Below are 20,768 nucleotides of genomic sequence, written 5' to 3'. Positions count from 1 at the left end.
CCATCATTCCTTGCTTCTTCAAGTTAAAAAAAAAGCTAAAACTAACCAGTTTATCCCAGCAGCAGATCATGAAAACATTATTAAAACAGAAAACAATAGTGAATCATCATTTTTGACGGAAAGTCTCTCCCATGCCATTTACATGAATTATCATTTGTTATGATACCGTCTCCTCAATCCAGACTGTTCTTCCTCATGCCCGTAAAGAACTGCATTTTAAGCCAGGCAAAATTTTAATTTTGATTAGGACTCCAGTGGTATCCTTTGTAAGCGATGGAACTGCTCATCTGCAAATCTCAGGTACCTTAACAACAAGCTTATCGGTCTCCCCAGTTGGTCACCCACAAGACTACTCAGTCAGTTAAGAGTCAATATGTACTACCAAATCATCAAGTTGCCCCAATATCAAGTTTCTCGGCAGCAGAACTGCTTCTCCGGTTACAGATGAATGCTTTAAGTAGCAACTTCTGCATTATCTTCATTGCTCCGACTTTTGATCCGGTCCATCTGTCCAACTAGCATCTGGTACACCCTATCCTTAAGCTGCATGGCACAAACATTCAATTCAAGTTGCAAAACGTCAAGGAAACATGAACAACTGAAACATATTGGCATGGTAGTTCCAAGATCTGTAAGTCATTAAATTTCACTTCAGAATGCAATCTTCGACATTAACTCCGTCAAATACAAAGAAAATGTTCTTGTTATGAATCAATATCATGTCAGAAAAGGAAAAGAAGGCTAAGAGTTGTGAGACTTGAACTGAGTTACCTCATTGAGGCCTTCTTCATTCATCACCGATACACGGATCGCTCCATCAGGTCCCATTTTCCGGTAACTAGCCATTTCAAGATGCTCACTATCCTCATCTTCTGTGACGTAAGCTACAGGAGATGTTTGCAACAGATCGCATTTTGAGACAACATCAAGCCAAATATGATCGCTGAACCTTTCCTTAATCTCTTTGTATATCGTGAACTGCATTACACGATACCAGCAACCAAAACTAATCAATAATGGAGATAAAGGAAATACAGTTAAACTGAACACTTTCAAGCAGGAAAAATGGTCAGGGTAATGAAATGTAATTTTCTAACCATATAACAGTTTATGCACACATTACGGTCTCTGTTCAGGCTACATAGTCAATACCTGATCAGAAGGTGAAGTTCCACATTCTCCAGAGAGATCATGGACAAATAGTATCGCTGTTGGCAAATGAGTGAGGACTGCAAGAGTTAACTTCTCCAAATTGTTCCTGTCCTCTTCAGGTTTAATCAAGAAATCATCAAATAATGATTAGGAGTTATCAATGAAACAACTTTACAGAATGTATATGATATTCAATTACAGAAAAGTCAAGTGTCTTTTACCATCACGTCTCTGCAATAGGCCAGGGGTGTCAGTGATCTGCAATCAACATTAAAATGTAAACAAATACTAAAATGAAAAATGTAACTGCAGTAGTATTTGCATCTTAAGGAAAATGCTTAACCTGAAAATTCTGGTAGCCTAAATTAATGTGACCCATCAGAATTCCTCTGGTGGTAAATGGGTAGTTGCAGACCTATGGGGAAAAGAGAAGTCACTGTTAACAGCAAGGTACCAACAGTCTTTTCAACCATTCTAGTTCACCTTTTACATTCAGATATTTCAACATTTACAACCCAAATTCCTGGTGAAACAAAGTCCAAGAGAACCATCATTTAAATCACCATTGCACTTATCATCCCCTACTTATGAAATGTAAGATTCAATTCAAAATCAGTGTTTGTAAACTCATCCATTGTTTTGGCCCACTTTCTCCCTCTTTCATGAAACAGCAATTGAGAAGTACTACCGAGAAGGATTCTTGTTACAATAACTCATAAAAGAAAGTTAAAAAATTTACCATGGAACTCCTTCAAGGACACTTGAACAGCTCATTTGAGAGCCAGATCTAAACATTTAAAACTCAACAACACTTTGACCATGAGTGAGCTTGGATCAACTAGGTTCGGCAACATCATTTTTTAGCAGCACTTATATTAAACTATGGGAAATTTAACATGAGCAATTGAGAGCAAACAACTCTTCAGTAGGAAATCTGTGCAAACCTCAGGCTTTCCAGTGGAGATTACACGAACCAAGGATGACTTCCCCACATTAGGAGCTCCAACGAGACAGAGAGTAGGTGTTTCAAGATCAACAACAGGCATTGCCCGCAAAGTCTATAAAGCACAGATGAAACATGGCTTGTCAGATATGTTCCAGTTGCAACATATCAGCACAAACATTGGATTTTGGAAAACAATGAAAAGACAATAAAAACAATCATAGCACAATTCACCATACTACATAAAAAAGAAAGATACCTTGGCAATGTTCAATAAATCATCAACAGCTTTTCCTTCACGGTTAAATACTTCCTCGAGTCTCTGTAAACCCTGCAGGTAAAATCATAGCATACATGATATTTATGGACATGTAAAAAAAAAAAAAAAAAAGGATGAGACTTATCCAGTACTTCGCAAGCACATAATAACTAACCTCACTCAACCTTTCCTCCGCTTCTCTTTTTGACAAAGACTGGGGGGAATTAAACCAAAAGGTCACTTAAAAAAAAATTGCTTCAATAAATAAAAGTGCAATATATGACATGTATTAAAACATTCAGCCTTGAAGCACATCTAATGAAAACAAGCGAATAAGATAACATGTATAAACCAGTAAGCCTTTAACATCTAAAGGGAAACAAAGGGATGAAACAGGCAAAGAATCAGGAAGAAATGTGCACAAACACATCTCAGTTGATTGCTTGATTAAAACTGAAGAATCTAACGAAAGTGAACAACAGCATTATTCAATTAAACAACCAAAAGCGCTCCCATAAGATAAAGGATTGAATTTAGTATCCAGCCAGGAGTCTAACCTTTGCACAGAGGGAAGCATGCTCTTTTCCAGCTGATACAACCTTCTTTCTCAGAGCATCCACATTTTTCAAAACCTGTCAAATTTTGTATATTACAAAAAGTCCTTAGAAACGTCAACACAGTCCCTAACTTAACGTTAAGAATACCAGTGTAGAAACAAAACAGATTTCTCAGTGACAATGCATAGCTAAAGAGCAGTATAAAGTCAAACAATTACCTTTTCATAGTTTCCATCCCCAAGTGTCAGCTCAGTAAGAGACCGTTCATAAGGGTGCAAACATTTTCTATTAGGAAAATTTGCAACATAGTCTCTCAATGGAACTGCCAATTCCTGAAGATATCAGCTTTAATCTGTGTGTTTAAAGTACAAGTATTGATACAAAATAAATAACAAATGAAGTCGGGGCACACTTTCATCAGCGCATCAAGTTGCTTAGCAGCTTTGTTCCTCTCTCGCTTGGCGATATTGGAAATGCCTAATAAAATCAAATACAATATAAAAGCATCCCAACTAAACAGGATAGCATAAATGGATAATAACCTTTGGTTGCTGAGACTCTTTTGGCCTTCTTTAAAGCCGAGGACAAAATATCAACAGATGGCATCACCATAGGTAATTTTTGAAATGCACCAACACTTTCAATTTCCTTTACCTGTTAAATAAAAAACAACACAACTTCATTTAATTAAAACTGCTTTCATACTTTTTTGTTTTCTTTGTTAATAGAGCAATGCATTTGATAAATAAAAAATAAATAATAACAACCATCGGCTTGTTCTGCAAAACTCCGCGGGCGGCGGCCTGCGCTTGTTGACTACAAAAGCACGAGCTCCGATATTCTGTTATTGATGGAGACGCGTATAAGCCTGCAATTGGATAATAATGAGCAACGAAGGAATTGAAGTGGAATCTGGAGATTGTAAAATGGAATTAGCGAAACCTGGTGACGATCGAGATTTTCGAAGATGAATTTTAGGGCGAGGAATTTGCCATAGCTGTAAATGGCTTAAACATATTCTCATACTCATCACACCCATCTCCTCCGCTTTCTTTTGGATTTGGGGTTTAAGAAGAATTTTAAGGAATGCTATCTTCACTTCTCAACGTATTTTTTCACCATTCAATTCAGTCACGTGGATGTCATGTGCAATGTATACAACGAAGACGATCCCGTAATAGTTTAATTACACAAAAAGTACTCCTTTTTTTTTTTTTTTTCATTTACTTCTTATTATTTGTATGCTTTAATCAACTCAGATGATATACGTATACTAAAGACTTTCTCGAGGAAAGCATTTGCTGTGATGGCCCTTACCATGTGTATAATTCACTAAATTATGATGTTATGGATACGCTAAAGACCTGGTGGTTTTATATTATTTTATCTAAATCTGTTATGTGATGATATTATAGAACCGTAATAGTTACTTTTTTTTTTTAAATTACAATCAAAATTCTACACATTATTTACCATCATTAATTGTAAATAAATATAATATGTCTATTTTGATAATTTTCATTGCAACCAAATCCTCCATTTAAAATTTTTTTTTTTCATTTTCCTTTTAAAACTCTAGTGCTTTGTACTTTTTTTTTTTTTTGGTAAGTTTACTAATTTGCAATTACAATGGATTAGAATCAAAATGGACCATAATGAGAATTAAAGTACGAGGTTTACTTGAAGGGTATGAATCAGAATCTAAATAAATCGTATTGCCATTAATATATTTTTTTCATCTTTAAATTGAAATTAATAGTAACAAGTTACTAAAATATCCATAACTTATTATTATTGTTGTTATTTGTCATCATCATCATCATCATCATCATCATAATAAAGAATAATTATTATTATTAAAAAACTTATTATTAATAAAAATAAGAAAATAACAATATCAATAACAATAATAACAACAAATATATTAATAAAATATCAATAACAAAAAATGTTAATAGTAACAATAACAATAATGCCAGTAGCATCAACTACAACAAAATCGGCGAACAACAACAACAACCAAATTGATTTATGCAGTGCTCAATTTTTTTTTTTTCCTTTTTTCAGATATTTAAAGAAGGTAAAAAATGAGAATTATAAGATTTGAGTGGAGTAATTTGGTCTGTCCAAAAATGAAGTTATGATATCCAACTCCCTATAATCAAAACTCCAATAAGCCATAAGGGAAAGAGACAAAAGGTATGGATAACAACACTATTAAAAAATAAGATTACTATTACTGTATTACATGGACGACGCTACAAGAATCTACGGTTCCAACTTCCCAGCCCAATCAATCTACATACAATACGGTAATGAATAGCACATCTATGCTAGAAAAAAAGAAAACAAAGAATTTCAAGCGTCAAACAGTTGACTAAACAAAAAGACTGCAAGATATGAATCATTCATCTGCATGACTATAATACAGCGTAGTAGCAAATGCGAATTAATCTCATCGAGCCCATGAAACTGAATCTATCTCATCCCTCGCTGCCTTGTACAATTCAAGCCTCTTAGCACACTGTAGTCTCCTTTCCATCATGGCTGGGTCTTCATCCAACAATTGTCCAAGCTGCTTAGCCTGCAACAGATTGGAAACCAGCAAGAAAAGAAAAATTAATAAGATGAGAGTCTGATGCTCATTCCTATGGCATACAAATATGAGAGGGAGCGAGAGAGAACCTCTTTCCTGCCTATTTGAGTGTAGAAGTGATTTAATAATGACAGCTTGGCCTCCCTAACTTGGCAATAAACAATTGCCTTAGGAATAGTGGTCCTAAGTGTTTCCGACACCATACCCACATATGAGGACACATTTGATCCTATCCTCCTAAAGTGACCATCTGAATACCGATCAACTGCCTGGGAAGCAGTATTTCCAGAATTTCCAGGATTTCCTGCTTTCTCCACTTCCTGGGGAAGCTTACGAAAGAATTCAACTGTTAAATATGAAGCTTCCATATCCACCAAACGGATAACTGTCTTCCTGCCCTCATCACGGAACCTTTCCAAAGCCTCATTCGCAGCAGCTGCTATCTCAGCTTGCAGAGTTGGGAAGCGCTTCAACTCCTGCTTGTGAAAAAACATTTAATACATAAACTTTCCTGTCAACTCTGAGATAAGATAAAGTTTATAAAGTTCAACCTGAGTTTCTCCAATTGACTTCCTCACAAGCTCTTTCAATACAAAATGCACCTACGCCAGAAGTTCTAAATCAGTAAAGACGATTTTACAGCATCCAGGCAAATTTGAACATCCCCTTTAGGCCAAACCTAGCAATTCAGTAATTACAGAAACTGGGACAACTTACCGCATCCGCAGAAGCTTCAGCTGGACCTCGGAAATAACTCAGTGAACCTTCAATTAGGCGTCGATAACCTTGCTCTGGGGCAATCAAGTGAGGCTGATAACCATCTGCCTCCGATACTACTTTCTTTACATTCTGCAGAGACAGATGCCGGTCAAATGGAAGCTTCCTCAAAGCAGCAGGAAGCTGGTTGTCGAAGACTCCATAAATACGATCACCTCCAGGTCGCCTAAGATAAAATGAAATCCAAAGAAGCAAACAATCTTATTCAGTCAAAGTCTGGGACTAAGGACAGGTGTACATGAGGAGCATGTGTCCCTATAAAACAGAGTCATTCACGGTTCAGCTATGGCATAGACATCTCAACTAGAAAGCCAAGCAAAGAGTAAGGCTTAGGTGTCTAGACCCAACTTCCTTTCTATTCAGCTAAAAGCTAACTTCTTAAATTATAGTATATCACATTCAAAATTGAAAAGAAAAAGTAAAAATAATGATTATCAACATATTCTTAATCCAAATAAGGTTAGTTAGATAACGGGCCCACCCGAAGAATGAAATTAAAACCAGAATAGAATAGCAAAGATGAGATCAAACAGCACATGATTTAAATGTGGTCAAACCAGTAACCCCCCACCTCTTCCAGAGAAAGAAATAAAATAAAAATAATTAAAAAGAAGAAGAAGAAGAAGAAGAAAACACTTGAATTTATCACAATTTGGCTGCTTAAAAAACTACAACTGCAGATAGAGAAAAAATTGAAGTTGACAGGCAATTACCCTCCATCCAGATGCTCCTTGAATATCCGGTCAAATGCTCGGCATAGTTCCAAAATCGTGTATAGTTGAGCCTAAAATATTACACCAAAGCTATGAACAACACAGTAAACTCTTTTTCCTAAAAAACAGTACAAGTTTAAGCCACTCACCCCAGCATCAACAGCAATAGGCCGACCAAGATGGTCCATCTCAGATTCAAGTTCTTCAATGCTTTTGTTTATTAAGGAAGTGATGCTTGGTATCCGAGACCTAATTACAGATTCCAAGTGCTAAAAACAAGGTACCCCATCAAAATGATATTCAGATATTATATTTTAGTTTTCAAAAGGCCATCTTAAATCAAAAGATGCTCAAAAAAAGAACCTTTGACAGAAGCTTTGCAAGATACTCTGAACCCATTTTGCCGGCTAAGTGTCCATAGTCCGGACTGGTAGCAAAGTACTCACGCTCCTTGCGCCTTGCAACGATCATGTCAATGTTTCTGTTTATATCAGCTTGGGAGCGGTTCACAATTCCAACCCAAGGATGTTGTAGTCGATAAGATCTTCCTTCTAGCACCTTAGGGTAGAGAAGCAAATTAAAACTTATTCAACATTTTCAAATAATTGAAGAAGCAATTCAGTAAAGATGCACAATATGCAGTAGAAAAACGTAAACAGACTCTGGATACTGTAGAAATTCTCTGGGATCACGGTTGACATACCAAATACCACAATTCCTCATGCTACAATCAGTTCTACTCACATGATATCTAAATCTCTAACATGGCCTTTATCCCAACTATTGGGAACTTGAAAACAGTGAAAATTACCAGAAAACTAAGGGATAAAGACAAACTGAAAAAATACTAACATCCAATGCATTGGTTCCTTTGTCCATCAAATCCAGCTTCGTCAACACCCCAAATGTCCGTTCACCTGCAACAGTTCGCTCAATCAATTTGTAACTTAAGATTAAATTGGAGGACAATTTTCTGCATAGAATGTATAATTTAACTACAGAAGACAGTAAATGAACTGTACCAGTGGGATCCACTTCTCTTGCGAGCTTCATTGCATCAGAAGTTGCAATATCTTGATTGGCTGGAGATATTGCTAATATGACGGAATTAGGCTACAAAATAAGAAACGAACATCAGTTAGAATTGAAACAATACCAAAAATAAGAAATTCATCTTGAAAATGGATATAGGGTATGGTAAATAAATGCCAAGCTAACATAAACTACTAGATGCAAATGCTTATTCAAAATCTAAAGCCACCCGGTGTTGGTGCACGGTAACACATTGAATTGAATTTGAAAAGGATATGTACAGAAGGAAATGTAATATGGTCAAATAGCAGTTCGAACTAGCCACTGGTCATACATAATAGTCGATATTAGTCTTGACAGAGGCTTAGTCAATTCAAGAAAAACAAGGAAACCAAAAATGTGAGAAGGTGCTATAAACAGAAACATTGGTAGTTGCTTGTTACCTTCTCAACATAAGATCGCACCATGGATTCAATGTCTTCGACAATAGTATCGGGTTGTCCCTCTGAAAAGTGTAATCTCCACGTTCAGAATCATAGATTATAATCACAAAGTGGAAAAAGGTAAATTCATAACAATAAACTATGTATAAATAAGGCATACCAACAGCGACTTTGGTCAGACCAGGTAAATCGATCAGGGTTAAGTTGACAACTGCAAATCAAGGGAACCACCAAGAGATCGTTAGGGAGAAACAAAAATCACTTATGATAGAAAAAGAAAACAATAGAAAAGGTAAAGAAATGACGGACCATTTGGAGAGTAGATGCTAAGATGGATAGGTATCGGAGAAATTTGTTTCGTCTTCCCAGTTACCCTATCAGTCTCATCCTGAATTTCCTTACGAACCATGGCTGTGGCGACCCAGAATTAGAAAGATTAATTGAGCTCCCAAGTCAAACAATGAAAAAATAAACATCAATTAACATAAACGAACGGAAATAGAAGTGTATACTTGATTCCACTCATTAATAATTAAAGAGGAATAATCATTTTAGAAGTACAAGTCAAAGTCATGGACGAAACTTGCGCAATCAAAAGCAGCATATATTAACGAGGCAAAAGAATTAAAGGAGATTAGACATACAGAAATCAGTGAATCGTCTTTTAGGCAAGTGAAGAAACTCAGCATACTCCTGTGAACCATCTTCTGTCTTGTGAAGCTGCAGTACCAACGGCCGCCTCGTCACAATCCCTGCAATTATTATCATTGTTATTTCAATGATGAAACTCGAGCCAAATAATAAATTAATTATCCAGAGCAAGAAGAGAAAAACTAACCGGATCCTCTAGGAAGAAAGTCACGGCCGACAACGCTTTCGAGCACCGAAGATTTGCCTGAACTCTGGCCACCGACGACAGCAACGGAAGGAAGAGCTTCCCAAAGAGAAGAGAAAGCGTTGTCGCCACCTCCATAATCTCCGAGCATAGTGCACGCTCTCTGAATCCGATTCACCAACCCGATCAAGCTCTCCATCGTAGTCATTTTTCTAATTTCGCTACTGCTTTTGCTTTGCTGTTGCAACTAAATTAACTGGTATTGAAAAATTAATTTAAAAAAAAAAAACCTAATATTTAACGAAACAAACTACTTCACGCCCTTGCGGATATTCACTAGAGAACTCTGGATTCCACAAGGAGAAGAAACGGCTTTGACAGTAGAGCTGGTGGTGCCCGGTTTGGTTCGGTTTGGCTATAGCTTACGTTTACTTGAGTTACAAACTTCGTACAAGAAATCAGAGATGAAGAGAGAGAATGAGAGAGAGAGAGAGAGAGAGAGAATCAAACAACTAATGAACAATGAGAGAATAATAAATTAATTAAAATATAGCGGGTGTTTTTGGACAAAGGCCACAAGGGGGATGATCAATTTCAAATGGTCATCCCCGGTAACAGTAAAGACGCTACGCACCATTCGGATTGCTGACACGTGGAATTTGTTTTTATTTTAAAAGGACACTAATCTACGCGTTTAAATTTTGAATATTCAAGAAATTAAACGGACGAAAGCTGGCCCCGCTTCACAATTGTATGAAAAATCAAATCAAAATCTATATTTTGGAGCTTCTAGAGCAGCCATTTGGTCGGATTGTAAAGTCGCGTTATGTCCGTAATAAAATTACAATAACAGTGTTTATTTAATTAGTTTTAAAAATATTATTTAATAAATTCAAGTAATAATTAGTTGTTAATTTTTTTAAATAATAAAATTTATTGGTAATATATTAGTTCAAATATAAATTAAAATCTTAATTCTTCTCAACTAAGTAAATATAATTTTACTTATTTTATTTAAGAAATATCAAGTCTTTATATTAACTCCAAAATATATCATCTGATCTCTCACAAAGGGGAATGGAGATAGATTTATTAGTGAGAGGAGAATTAGTTCAATTTATCCTTAAATGGTGCGAGCAGAATTAGAAATTCCCGTACTTTCATTTCTAAATAGACAACTGAGAACGAACAAAACCCTACCTGCCACTCAATGACACATTATAAAAGGCATATTTTAACTTTATTCTTTTATAGTTATTTTTTGAATGGAATATTGTATAAAAAAAATCGAGAACCATCGTCAATGTCAGTCAGAATGGGCGTCTGCCGCAACGACTATAAATCCAACTTCCAAACGCGGGTATTCTCATTCGTGGTGGGTCAGCTAGGCCAGCAAAACATTTTATCCGGTTTACGGTTGGGGCCGATTAAAGGAAATTTTTCACTTATATTGTTTTATCTATCTGTCAGAAATATTTCAGTAACATCAAGTTAATTGATATCATTAAAATTTGACAAAACAGCATCCACGTAGTCAATTATCAAAGAAACGCGGTGCAATCATCCTGATGAGGCGGTAAGAGTGACGATGATTTATTCCTCAAAAAGAAATAATACCTAATTCTATAACTATAAATGAAAATCCTTTCCACACTTGATATGATGTAACGTGATGAGAACCCAAACCCTCGGAGAACTGTTCTTAGGATAAGCACTTAATTTTACTTGAACAAGAATTGACGCCAGCACACACAGATGGCGCATAGCTAAAAGATCCGTCCCAAGAAATCAAACTGTTCTTGGCCAACATAGAAGTACATATAATACAATAATGCTATCTGTTGTTTTGTTGCCGTACAGAGATCTCGAAAGGTTCCTCTGATTGGCTGAGTCCTTGAACGTAATTGCTTCATGAATAAATTGAAGTTGTGGGAGGACTAGACGAGTGGTTCATTCGTTCCTATAAACCAAAGTTGGATATTCTGGATGCCACATGTTCAACTCTACAAATTCTAAAAGTTCCTCCTGCAAATCACAAACGATTATGAGGTATAAATTTTAAAACTTTTAAAGCATAGGGCCCGTCTTATATTTTGGAATGCTCAATAATACTTGTCCTCTCAAGGAACATGGAGCCCAATTGGCATAATCATTAAGGTCACCTGTTGCAACAGCTTCAAGTTTTGATGCCATTATGGTTTCCTTCTAATGTCATTCCAAAGAATTCAAAGTGAAAAGGTTTGATTCATAAAACCCAGTCATCTACAGCAGTTGGCTTCACTTTTTGTCGGTGTGATATCCACAAAAGACTATGAACTAAGTTTTTTTCCTTCAATTAATATGAAAATCTCTTCCGTGTAAATATGGTCAAACCAGATTTTTGAATCGAAAGCTACAAGCCAGTACCTGGTTAAATCTCTGGAGCTCTCGAGCATCCACACCACGGTAACCTTCTGCAAGATCCTCTTCCAGAGCTTCCTTCACCACAGCTGCAGCTACCTCCTTTGTTATATTCCGTATACTGTGTAAAACAATAAGTTCAGAGAGCTTACTCAAAACTTTTCGAACCTCCTAAACAGGGGAAGAAAATAGCTGTTTACCTAGATATAGAAGGGTATATTTTTCCCTTGACGACCTCCTCTTCAGTCATGTATTCAGCTAGGCTGTAATTTTCAATTGAATTTCAGGATAATCAAAGTCCAATGAAAAAGAACCAGAAAACCTAAATTAATCTTAACTACAAGAAGCTCAGAAAAAACAGCAGGCAATGCCTTTATAACATTGCAATGCTTACGCGGTGCTGGTAAAAAAGAGCTATAAAGGTCCGAATTTTATCAATCTTATATTTGCATTCAATGGCAATAAATTCACAAATTCAGCATTTGCAGTAGCCCATCTGATAGAAGTTTATTCAAAATGATAAAATGACAATACCACTCTGCTGCAGCCTGTAGCATGCCATCAGAGATGATCCTTGAACCAGATAGAAGAGTACCAAGTCCAACACTGCATGATTGGGTTGGTGTATCATTAAAAAGGAATAAATGACTTATATAGATTTACGCATATCAACGTATACCGACGTATAAGTGGATAACCAACCCAGGAAAGAGGTACATATTGTTCCCCTGGTTGCAGTGCCCAATGTGACCATTTCCTGCAGGACCCATTACAATCATCATGAAGAAAAGAGGGAGGAAAGATTTACCACATGGAAAAATACAATCAATTAAATGGTTGGATTTACATTCTAAAACTTACAAGGATAATTATGTTTGAAATCAGCTGGTAAAGAATGAGAGACGCAAGAACCTATTCTTATGTCTGTCGTATAGATATATTATATGGTAATGTAGGCCCAGAAACAACTTCAGCAAACTAAGTAAAGAAAACGCAACCTGATTTAGCCATGAGAACCTTTACAATAGAATGGCCATTAAACAGATAGTGCTAGTATGCTGCATTTGTACACACTCCATGACATCTGGCATACAGTGGCAGTAAAGTCTATGTTTTTTTACATCTATTCCATAATTCCAATGAGTCATACATAAGCTGATCTAAATTATGGTTCCATCCACCTCCAGAAATAAGTCAAATAGACAATAAAATCAAGAAGATGGCAGAAAATATCCAAAACAGTTGTTTTTGTACATACCAAGATCAACATCTTTAAATGGGCTTCCACTTGCAAATATAATATTGTCACCAACAATGGAAAATGCTTCTTCTGGGGTGCATTCAGCTGCCGAAGAGGAAAGAACAGAACAAGAAAAGCAGACCTAGTTCAAAAGTCTGCAAACCAAAATAAACCCATGCTATTCTTACCACATAAGATGAAGAAGATAGGATAAGCTGTACCATTATTTGTGGGGTTTGACATTGCAAAGATGGCAGGTCTAGTTGAAGTTGAACCTCTCATGGCTTCCAAAACCTAAGATAGCATGTGCATGTGGGCATTGGAAGACCAATAAGATAGAATAATGCTTTTAAGTCTAGAAAGACTATGCTATTCAAAATAATTAAAAGGTTTATTGTCACTTCATTCTACTAATATACTCTCTCTGTTTACAATATTATAAACGCAAATTATGAGTGGTTACTTTGTGGCAAATTTTCCATTTAAGTTAAAAAAAAAAAATTCCAAGGCATTAGGTATCCATTACTTTACAGTCACAACAAACTGAATATAGTACATGCTCGTACAACAAAGTAGTGTGGATTTGTTGTCTATAAAACATCACGCTCAATACACAAGGATTTCTCAATATGCAAGATGATATTTAAATCCCTCTACAACTTTCAACCCAATTTTGACTAATCCAAATAATCAGCAATATCAAATCCTTTCAAAAATATCTTTTCATTTATTCTCATTCTATACCTCTTTTGAGAACAATCCTCCAACTGCAGATAATCCAAGAAGCACATCAGGTTTCACTTGCTGTACCTGGTTAGTTACATTAAAAAATGTCGATAGTAATTTAGTAAGCAATCCTGGAGCCTAGCCTAATCCCAGAAAATGAGGGGATTGTTCAAGTGACAGGAAAAAGACAGAAATAAAAACAAAACACAACAGTAAATATTATTCAAACCAGATTTTGATGTTCACCATCCAAAACCTATTTTAGCTAATCACCAAACTAGTTTCAAACATAAAACAAGTGAGAAAGATAAAAAAAACACGAGGAAGATAGGCCTCAATTAACTTAATGGCCTTCCAAATTTCAAAAAGAAGTCACGATAAGTCACGATAAAACACAATTTGGTCAAAAAATGAGGATTATTTCTGCTAAATAAAAACAAAGGCCAACTGCCCATATTGTTTAAAACAGAATTTGATGTTCACCTTCCACAGCTAGTTTTGGCACAATCACCAAAATGGTTCAAACATAAAACAAGTGGAAAAGAAAAGAAATACAATGAACATAGGGTTTAAAGGTCTTGCAAATTTGAAATGAATCCATGATAAATACAATATGGTCAAAAAATAAGGATTACTTGTACAAAACCTGAACTGGAAAAGAAATGTAAAATTAAGATGAAATCACTAAAAGGACTCCTATCAGACCTATCTCCTTTTCAAGTGAATGTTGCAGTGTTTATCTCGATTTGAAGAAGCTCTATCTAATATCTAGCTGGCTGCGATAAATTTCAATAACCTAACCACTAACAAACTCCACCAAATAGACCTTGCAATTTCAGACACACGTTATGCATGCAGACCGACACTATATTATATGAATGGTTCACATGAAATAATTTCACAAACCACTTCAACAAGACTAGCGCCTTCCCATAGTCCTTGGCGACTGATTTCGTTGACCTTCCTAGCAAAAGGCTTTGCATCTGGATCAATGTTTTCACGGTCCTCAGTTATAAGGCCCTGGATATATGCAAGAGACAACCAATTTAATTATCATGTCTAGTCAGTGGGAATAAAATATCCTTCAACGTATCATATGGATGCAAAAGTGCTTGCAATCTAACAAATCAGGATCGAGAAAGCAAATTAATGAGTTCAGCCAAATAACTACAATAAAGAATCGTTTATGGCACTTGAAAGCACAATGCTAATAATAATAAGAGCAAGAACACACCTTGGCATCAACTACCCAGAATTGACTCCGTGCACTATCAAAAGCAGATTCATTATTTCCTAACATCCTTGCCATTGTCTTCCTTGCAGCGTTGAGAACACCCAATCCTGCACTGCAACAGTTTAAAGATCATGCACAAAGACTCCCTGTACCCTTGCATTGGGCATGCTTCAACTTGTGCTAATCACATTCTACTGGTATTTGTAAATCTCATAAAGCAAAGCCACAAAGCATATCAACAAAAGAAAGTATAGAGCAGAAAGATAAGGCAATAAGCACAACCACAAAGCATTATAAATCAAACAATTTCCAATGACATGACCCACGTGTTAGTAGCCACTTGACTGAATAACAATAACCTAAACACCCTATCACAGCACTAATTGCCGGAAAACACATAGCTATATTTTATCGTAAATATTGATGCCTAAGATAGGAGATGTTGATAGTTGTCGTCAATCTCGAACTTGATGGGATTTGATTTAGTTTCCTTTCCTATTGTCCTCTACATGTATATATTAACCTAGAATTGTATTGTTTGAAGATCAATAAAACATTACTAAATTTCTCCACATGGTATCAGAGCCTTATTAGGCTCCTTGGGTATATTTTACCTTTTCTTTCAGCCTTCATCACTTAAGTGCTGAGGAATAACCAACAAATACACAACCAAAGAGTATACTCAAACCTATAGAAATGGAGGCCCTTGAAGAAAAAAAAAGACGTGGGAGTTAGTGGAGTTACTGAAGGAGAAGAGTCCAGTGGATTGCAAATGGGTTTTCACTGTTAAATATAAGGCAGATGGATCCCTCGAAAGGAATAAGACTAGCTGGGTAGCCAAAGGGTATACTCAAACTTATGGGATTTGATTATTTGGAATCATTTGCTCCAGTTGCCAAAATGAACACTGTAAGAGTATGATTATCTTTAGCTGCTAGTCTGGTGGAGTCTGCAACAATTTGGTGTCATGAACGCCTTCTTACGTGGTGATCTTGATGAAGAGATTTACATGGAAATTGCTCCTAGCTTTGGTTTGAATTAGAAGAAAAGAAAGTGTGCAAGCTTAAAAAGCCCCGCATGGTCTAAAACAATCTCCTAAAGCTTGGTTTGGACAATTTGCTAAGGTCATGACAGCCATGGGATATAAACAGAGCCAAGCTGACCATACTTTGTTTGTCAAACATTCATCTTCAGGTGGAGAAACAGCATTATTGGTGTATGTAGGTGACATTGTGGTAACAGAAAATGATTCGGAAGGAAGGGAAGCTTTAACGAGATGCTTAATTAAGGAATTTGAGATAAAGGAACTCGGTACATTGAAGCACATTTTCTTGGTATTGAAGTTGCCCACTCAAAGCATGGAATCTTCATATCACAAAGAAAATACATACTGGATTTGTTGAAGAAAATAGGAAAAATAGAGTTTAAGCCAGCTGAGAGCCCTATAGAACCTAACCATAGACTTGGTGAAGCTCATGAAAATGCAGCAGCAGATAAAGGGGCATATCAGAGGCTTGTAGGAAATCTGATTTTTCTTTCTCACACTAGACCTGACATAGTTTATGCAGTCAGTGTTGTGAGTCAATTTATGCATAATCCCAATGAAGTTCATCTTCAAGCTATATATAGGATCTTGCAATTTTGAAGGGAACACTAGGGAGGAGAATTTTGTTCAAGAAAGGAGGACTGACACTTGAAGCCTATAATGATACAGACTATGCAGGGTCTATTGTTGATAAGAGGTCAACATTAGGTTATTGTACCTTCCTTGGTGGCAACCTTGTGACTTGGAGAAGTAAGAAGCAAAATGTAGTTGCCGAATCAAGTGCAGAGGCTGAGTTTAGAGCAATGGCACTGGAGATTTGTGAGCTACTGTGGCTGAAAGTCGTCCTACAAGACTTGAAGATTCAATGGGAAGCACCTATGAGGCTTTATTGTGACAACAAATAAGATATTAGAACAGCACATAATCCAGTTCAGCATGATCGTACTAAGCGCATTGAAGTTGACCAGCACTTCATAGATGAAAAGCCGAACAATGGCCTAATTTGCACTCCCTTTGTATCTACTAGTGGCCAGCTAGCAGATGTGTTAACCAAAGATTTGAGTAGCAAGGTGTTTCGGAGTTCAATAAGCAAGCTGAGGATGGACAATATCTATTCACCAGCTTGAGGGGGAGTGTGGGAAAACACCTAGCTATATTTTACTGTAACTATTGATGACCTAGATAGGAGATCTTGATAGTTGTTAATCTCTAATTTGTAGGGATTTGACTTAGTTTGCTTTCCTATTGCCCTCTATATGTATATTAACTTAGAATTGTATAGTTTGAAGATCAATAGAACATAACTAAATTTCTCCACACTAATATTAATTGATGGTAATAGTATGATCCAGAGGCCAGAACCCGCAGATTTCATCGGCCAATAAACAAGATGATTCCCGAAATCCAGGAAGCTAATGGAAATATTAGGCATATTCCCCACTAACTTTGGATATGCCAGCACTTGAGAGAATTTTATGAAGTACAAAGAGTTAGTGTAGATCAACATGACATCAATGACTGCATAGAAAATCAAAATCGTACAGAATAACACCATTAAAATTTCATCTTCTCAATAAAAAATGAGAATACAAAGCTAACCTTCCAGCCCCAGCAACAACAATTTTTTGCTTTGGAAAGTCAATCATTGACCTCCCTTGTGCCCTCACCGCTCCTAAAAGACCAGCTACTGCAACCCCTGCTGTACCCTGCATGAGCAATTATCATTAACGGTTGGCCACAAGTTTAATATTGCATTGTTTTATAATTGTGAGAAGCTAAAATCAGTACCAGAGAAACTCAATTACCTGGACATCATCGTTAAACATTCTGTACTTGTATCTATAACGCTGTAACAGCTTGAATGCCCACTTACTCTGGAAATCTTCAAACTGCACAGACCAAAGTTTGTTACTAACTATTGAACGAAGAGAGTACTTAAACAAATCCTCGTTGTTACATAACTAAACCAAAATATGCCACAATTAATATTGCCTGCACAATCACATTGGGCCAACGGGTAAATATTGCTTCCATAAATTCATCAATGACTGAGACATACTCATCACCATCAAGACGGTGTTCTTGCAACCCCAAATCTGTTAATAATGAATAAGATTATCATTAATTCGTCAGAGTGAAAAGGATACACCAAGTGGAGCAAGAAAAAAAAATGCACATTTTCATTACAGGAATTGAGCCAAGAAATACTTACACAAAGGGTCTTTCAGGAGCTTCTCATTAGTAGTTCCAACGTCGATCATGATAGGAAGTACCTATTGCCACAGAGAAGGTGGGGAAAAAGCAGATAAGGTTTTCTAAATCCGCAATAAATCTACTTAACTAGTTTCTATTAAAAAGCACATAATCGCTTCAGCTGAAATCACCCTTTGTGGATTTATGCCTGCAGCAGCAACATATAAATCCAGCTTCCCAACTGCAATTCCAATACCCTGAACTCCGAGATCCCCAAGACCCAATATTCTGCTTCCATCCGTAACAACAATCATATCAACCTGTACATCTCAAAAATAAATAAATATAATCAATTATACAAATGCACAGAAGTGATAATGAGACAGATTATGTATTCACTTCACCAGCTCCCTTGGTTTACAGAAGAAAAGGTAATACATAATTTTTCCATGTATAAAAATATTTCCATACAGAAAGAATGATAATACAACTAAAGAGATAATAAATGTCACTCTTAAAAAACATTTAAAATTGATTGACCTGACAAAACCAAAGCAAAAACCAGGATGAAATGTTGCAGTTCAAAAAATTGAGCCCCGACTCTGAAATTCACATGCAAAAAGAAGCTTGTACACGTATCCAAAGATAAGGCCTTACCACCTTGGTATGGGGATGAAGTTCAACAGCAACTAAATCATAGGCAGAATAAAATCAAGTAAAGAACAAGTTTCTAAAACTAATTGCAACGTGAATGATGGTAAGTACCTGTTCAGCAGGCCAGTTATAAACCATTGACTTCATTTCTCCACGATCTTCAGCGCTAAAATACATGCCCCTAGGTCTTCTGAACAAACCACTGTAGTTCTGACAAACAAGACCTACAGTTGGGGTATAGACGATTGGCGCATATTCCTCGATATTTGCAATTAAAACCTGTTAATTTAAAGTGAAGTTAGGATTGTATATTCTTCATCGCTGGTTGCAGTGGAGAGCACAAAATACTAGATACAAGAATTGCCAACATGACCAACAACTGTAGTGTTACAAAATTTAACAGATATTTACATTACCGATTAATGAGAAAAGTTCTAAAGACTAGACGAAAATGCAGACACCTTGTAGTACATTGTCTCATTTCTGTCATGCAATCGATTAAGTATTCGCCACTTGGCCAGAGCATTTGGATCAGTCGGTCCATCTCTTGCTTGCACCTCAAGCCTCTTCAAGTCAACCACTGTCAATCAACAAATTTCTGCAATGATAAAACGGCCCTACGTGCTATACAGCCCTTTGTGCTATGTTACTTAAGAATGTGAGCAAAATGGGAAAAGAGAATACTGAAAAACTCACTGAAGCGTTCAATTTGTTGATCAGTAGACATAACATTGGGAGGGAGCAGTCCTCGAAGATCAAGGCGATCACGTTCTGTCATGGAAAACGCTGTTCCCTAATTATTTTTTTGAAGGTAAAACAGTCAGATACACATTCAACAACTCAGTAATAAAACAAACCCCAATATCAATCCCAGCAAACACAAAAATCTCATGATTCAGCAACTCTTTTTTTTTTTTTTTTTGGAGATAAATTAAACAAGACGAATGAGTAACAAACAACAAAAAGGATCACCAAACTCCAAAGAATTGAGAAAAAATTGAAGGTCATGAGAGAGCAGACCTTATTAAACCAAGGATCGTGGAGAATGTCAAGACTACGCTTGTGGACAATAACAGGACGTTGTCCTTCACTTGGAGTAAACGATCTTGTCTGAATCAACACCGCTGGATTCGACATTTGTTGTTTGAGCCGTCTGATCAGAGACGACGATGCTCTGATCTGATTTGACATTTTTATCTATGATTTGCTGCGCAACTCAATCACTGCAAACTCTGCAATCCGTAGCAACTTCGAAACCTAGCCTTAAGTAAAAGCTGGCCACTAATGTAGGCTGACCACTGATTTTCCTATATCCTCCTTTTCTCCTTTCTTTATGACTTTACGTTATTTCAATTTTTTCGTTTCGTTAACTTTAGCGTCGGTCGTTTCCTTTGACTTTATGAGGAGCCAAGCCAAGGGTGTTCCAAAATTTAACCCCCAGACACTCCTTTTTATACAAATAATATATTATAAGTATTAAAATAAACTTTGGTTCTCTTAATATTAATAATATAATCTGTAGTTACTAGTTTACCTTTATTAGCAATTTCATCCTTTTTCATACAGTATATCATGTGAGAGATTTTTTACATAATTATTTAAGTTACGTCAAATAGAATTGTATTAAGTAAACTACAATTATAATGCCTTTAATAATCAATAATCATAATGGACTGCAATCGGAATAAACTGAAATTGGAATGAGAAATAAGAATCAAATCAATTGTTTACTTTATTTGTATAAAGCATGATTGGAATAAGTTGTGTTACTATTGATGTATTTAATTTGTCTTGAAATCAAAATAAATTATTACAAGTTACTAAAATAATCTTAATTAATTGTTGCTATTATTTCTTATAATAACTGTGATGATGATTATGATTATTATTATTATTCAAAATAATTATTGTTAATAATAAAAAAATTATTAATAATAATGACATTAATAATAATAATAATAATAATAAA

The 20,768-nt window shown here is 36.0% G+C and overlaps 3 protein-coding genes across 6 annotated transcripts; all 3 read right to left on the bottom strand.

Annotated features, from left to right (window-relative positions):
* Window positions 1-64: 64 nt before the first annotated feature.
* LOC102611795 (uncharacterized) lies at window positions 65-4,107 on the bottom strand. 3 transcript variants are annotated; one of them, XR_369119.4, is made up of 15 exons: window positions 3,854-4,107; window positions 3,679-3,779; window positions 3,454-3,565; window positions 3,324-3,388; window positions 3,130-3,243; window positions 2,912-2,986; window positions 2,530-2,568; window positions 2,355-2,426; window positions 2,097-2,210; window positions 1,496-1,567; window positions 1,374-1,410; window positions 1,153-1,265; window positions 772-978; window positions 305-543; window positions 65-209 (listed from the first exon to the last, which is right to left on the bottom strand). XR_369119.4 is itself a non-coding variant. In XM_006464303.4 (14 exons), exons 1-14 carry the CDS (start codon window positions 3,948-3,950, stop codon window positions 454-456), a joined length of 1,308 nt encoding a protein of 435 aa, XP_006464366.2. In that variant the 5' UTR covers window positions 3,951-4,107; the 3' UTR covers window positions 65-453. The 3 variants fall into 3 exon arrangements, 2 of the variants coding, with proteins under 2 accessions (XP_006464366.2, XP_006464367.2); XM_006464303.4 differs by having other exon boundaries at window positions 65-543; XM_006464304.4 differs by lacking the exon at window positions 3,324-3,388 and having other exon boundaries at window positions 65-543; window positions 3,130-3,233.
* A 1,004-nt stretch (window positions 4,108-5,111) lies between these two features.
* Window positions 5,112-9,837, bottom strand: LOC102612891 (phragmoplastin DRP1E). The gene is made up of 14 exons (XM_006464307.4): window positions 9,311-9,837; window positions 9,117-9,224; window positions 8,782-8,883; window positions 8,633-8,683; window positions 8,473-8,534; window positions 8,020-8,110; window positions 7,850-7,914; window positions 7,361-7,555; window positions 7,147-7,266; window positions 6,998-7,068; window positions 6,225-6,450; window positions 6,059-6,109; window positions 5,597-5,983; window positions 5,112-5,495 (listed from the first exon to the last, which is right to left on the bottom strand). Exons 1-14 carry the CDS (start codon window positions 9,513-9,515, stop codon window positions 5,367-5,369), a joined length of 1,863 nt encoding a protein of 620 aa, XP_006464370.1. The 5' UTR covers window positions 9,516-9,837; the 3' UTR covers window positions 5,112-5,366.
* A 1,039-nt stretch (window positions 9,838-10,876) lies between these two features.
* On the bottom strand, window positions 10,877-20,211 carry LOC102613192 (NAD-dependent malic enzyme 62 kDa isoform, mitochondrial). Of its 2 annotated transcripts, XM_006464308.4 has the most exons (19): window positions 19,820-20,210; window positions 19,496-19,592; window positions 19,261-19,379; window positions 18,911-19,078; window positions 18,337-18,465; window positions 18,165-18,225; window positions 17,945-18,048; window positions 17,758-17,841; window positions 17,552-17,658; window positions 14,908-15,019; window positions 14,580-14,693; window positions 13,692-13,757; window positions 13,169-13,241; window positions 12,966-13,052; window positions 12,410-12,464; window positions 12,242-12,313; window positions 11,908-11,970; window positions 11,714-11,828; window positions 10,877-11,332 (listed from the first exon to the last, which is right to left on the bottom strand). In XM_006464308.4, exons 1-19 carry the CDS (start codon window positions 19,988-19,990, stop codon window positions 11,258-11,260), a joined length of 1,872 nt encoding a protein of 623 aa, XP_006464371.1. In that variant the 5' UTR covers window positions 19,991-20,210; the 3' UTR covers window positions 10,877-11,257. The 2 variants fall into 2 exon arrangements, with proteins under 2 accessions (XP_006464371.1, XP_052293702.1); XM_052437742.1 differs by lacking the exons at window positions 10,877-11,332; window positions 11,714-11,828; window positions 11,908-11,970; window positions 12,242-12,313; window positions 12,410-12,464 and adding an exon at window positions 12,487-12,685 and having other exon boundaries at window positions 19,820-20,211.
* Window positions 20,212-20,768: the final 557 nt, after the last annotated feature.

The sequence above is a fragment of the Citrus sinensis genome, chromosome 3 (assembly GCF_022201045.2).
Source record: "Citrus sinensis cultivar Valencia sweet orange chromosome 3, DVS_A1.0, whole genome shotgun sequence".
NCBI lineage: Eukaryota > Viridiplantae > Streptophyta > Magnoliopsida > Sapindales > Rutaceae > Citrus > Citrus sinensis.
This window is presented reverse-complemented; position numbering and strand designations above follow the sequence as displayed.

Excerpts from the sequence above, each read along its gene's own strand:
- LOC102611795 (XM_006464303.4), bottom strand. The coding sequence starts at position 3,950 with ATGGGTGTGATGAGTATGAGAATATGTTTAAGCCATTTACAGCTATGG. Across the intron at positions 2,569-2,911 it reads ATGCTTCCCTCTGTGCAAAG|TCTTTGTCAAAAAGAGAAGC; the intron begins GTTAGACTCCTG and ends AATTCCCCCCAG. Across the intron at positions 2,211-2,354 it reads ATTTATTGAACATTGCCAAG|ACTTTGCGGGCAATGCCTGT; the intron begins GTATCTTTCTTT and ends TGTGCTTTATAG.
- LOC102613192 (XM_006464308.4), bottom strand. The coding sequence starts at position 19,990 with ATGTCAAATCAGATCAGAGCATCGTCGTCTCTGATCAGACGGCTCAAA. Across the intron at positions 18,466-18,910 it reads ATAACTGGCCTGCTGAACAG|GTTGATATGATTGTTGTTAC; the intron begins GTACTTACCATC and ends TGAGATGTACAG. Across the intron at positions 11,333-11,713 it reads AGCTCCAGAGATTTAACCAG|GAGGAACTTTTAGAATTTGT; the intron begins GTACTGGCTTGT and ends TGTGATTTGCAG.
- LOC102612891 (XM_006464307.4), bottom strand. The coding sequence starts at position 9,515 with ATGACTACGATGGAGAGCTTGATCGGGTTGGTGAATCGGATTCAGAGA. Across the intron at positions 8,535-8,632 it reads TCTGACCAAAGTCGCTGTTG|AGGGACAACCCGATACTATT; the intron begins GTATGCCTTATT and ends TACACTTTTCAG. Across the intron at positions 5,496-5,596 it reads CTCAAATAGGCAGGAAAGAG|GCTAAGCAGCTTGGACAATT; the intron begins GTTCTCTCTCGC and ends AATCTGTTGCAG.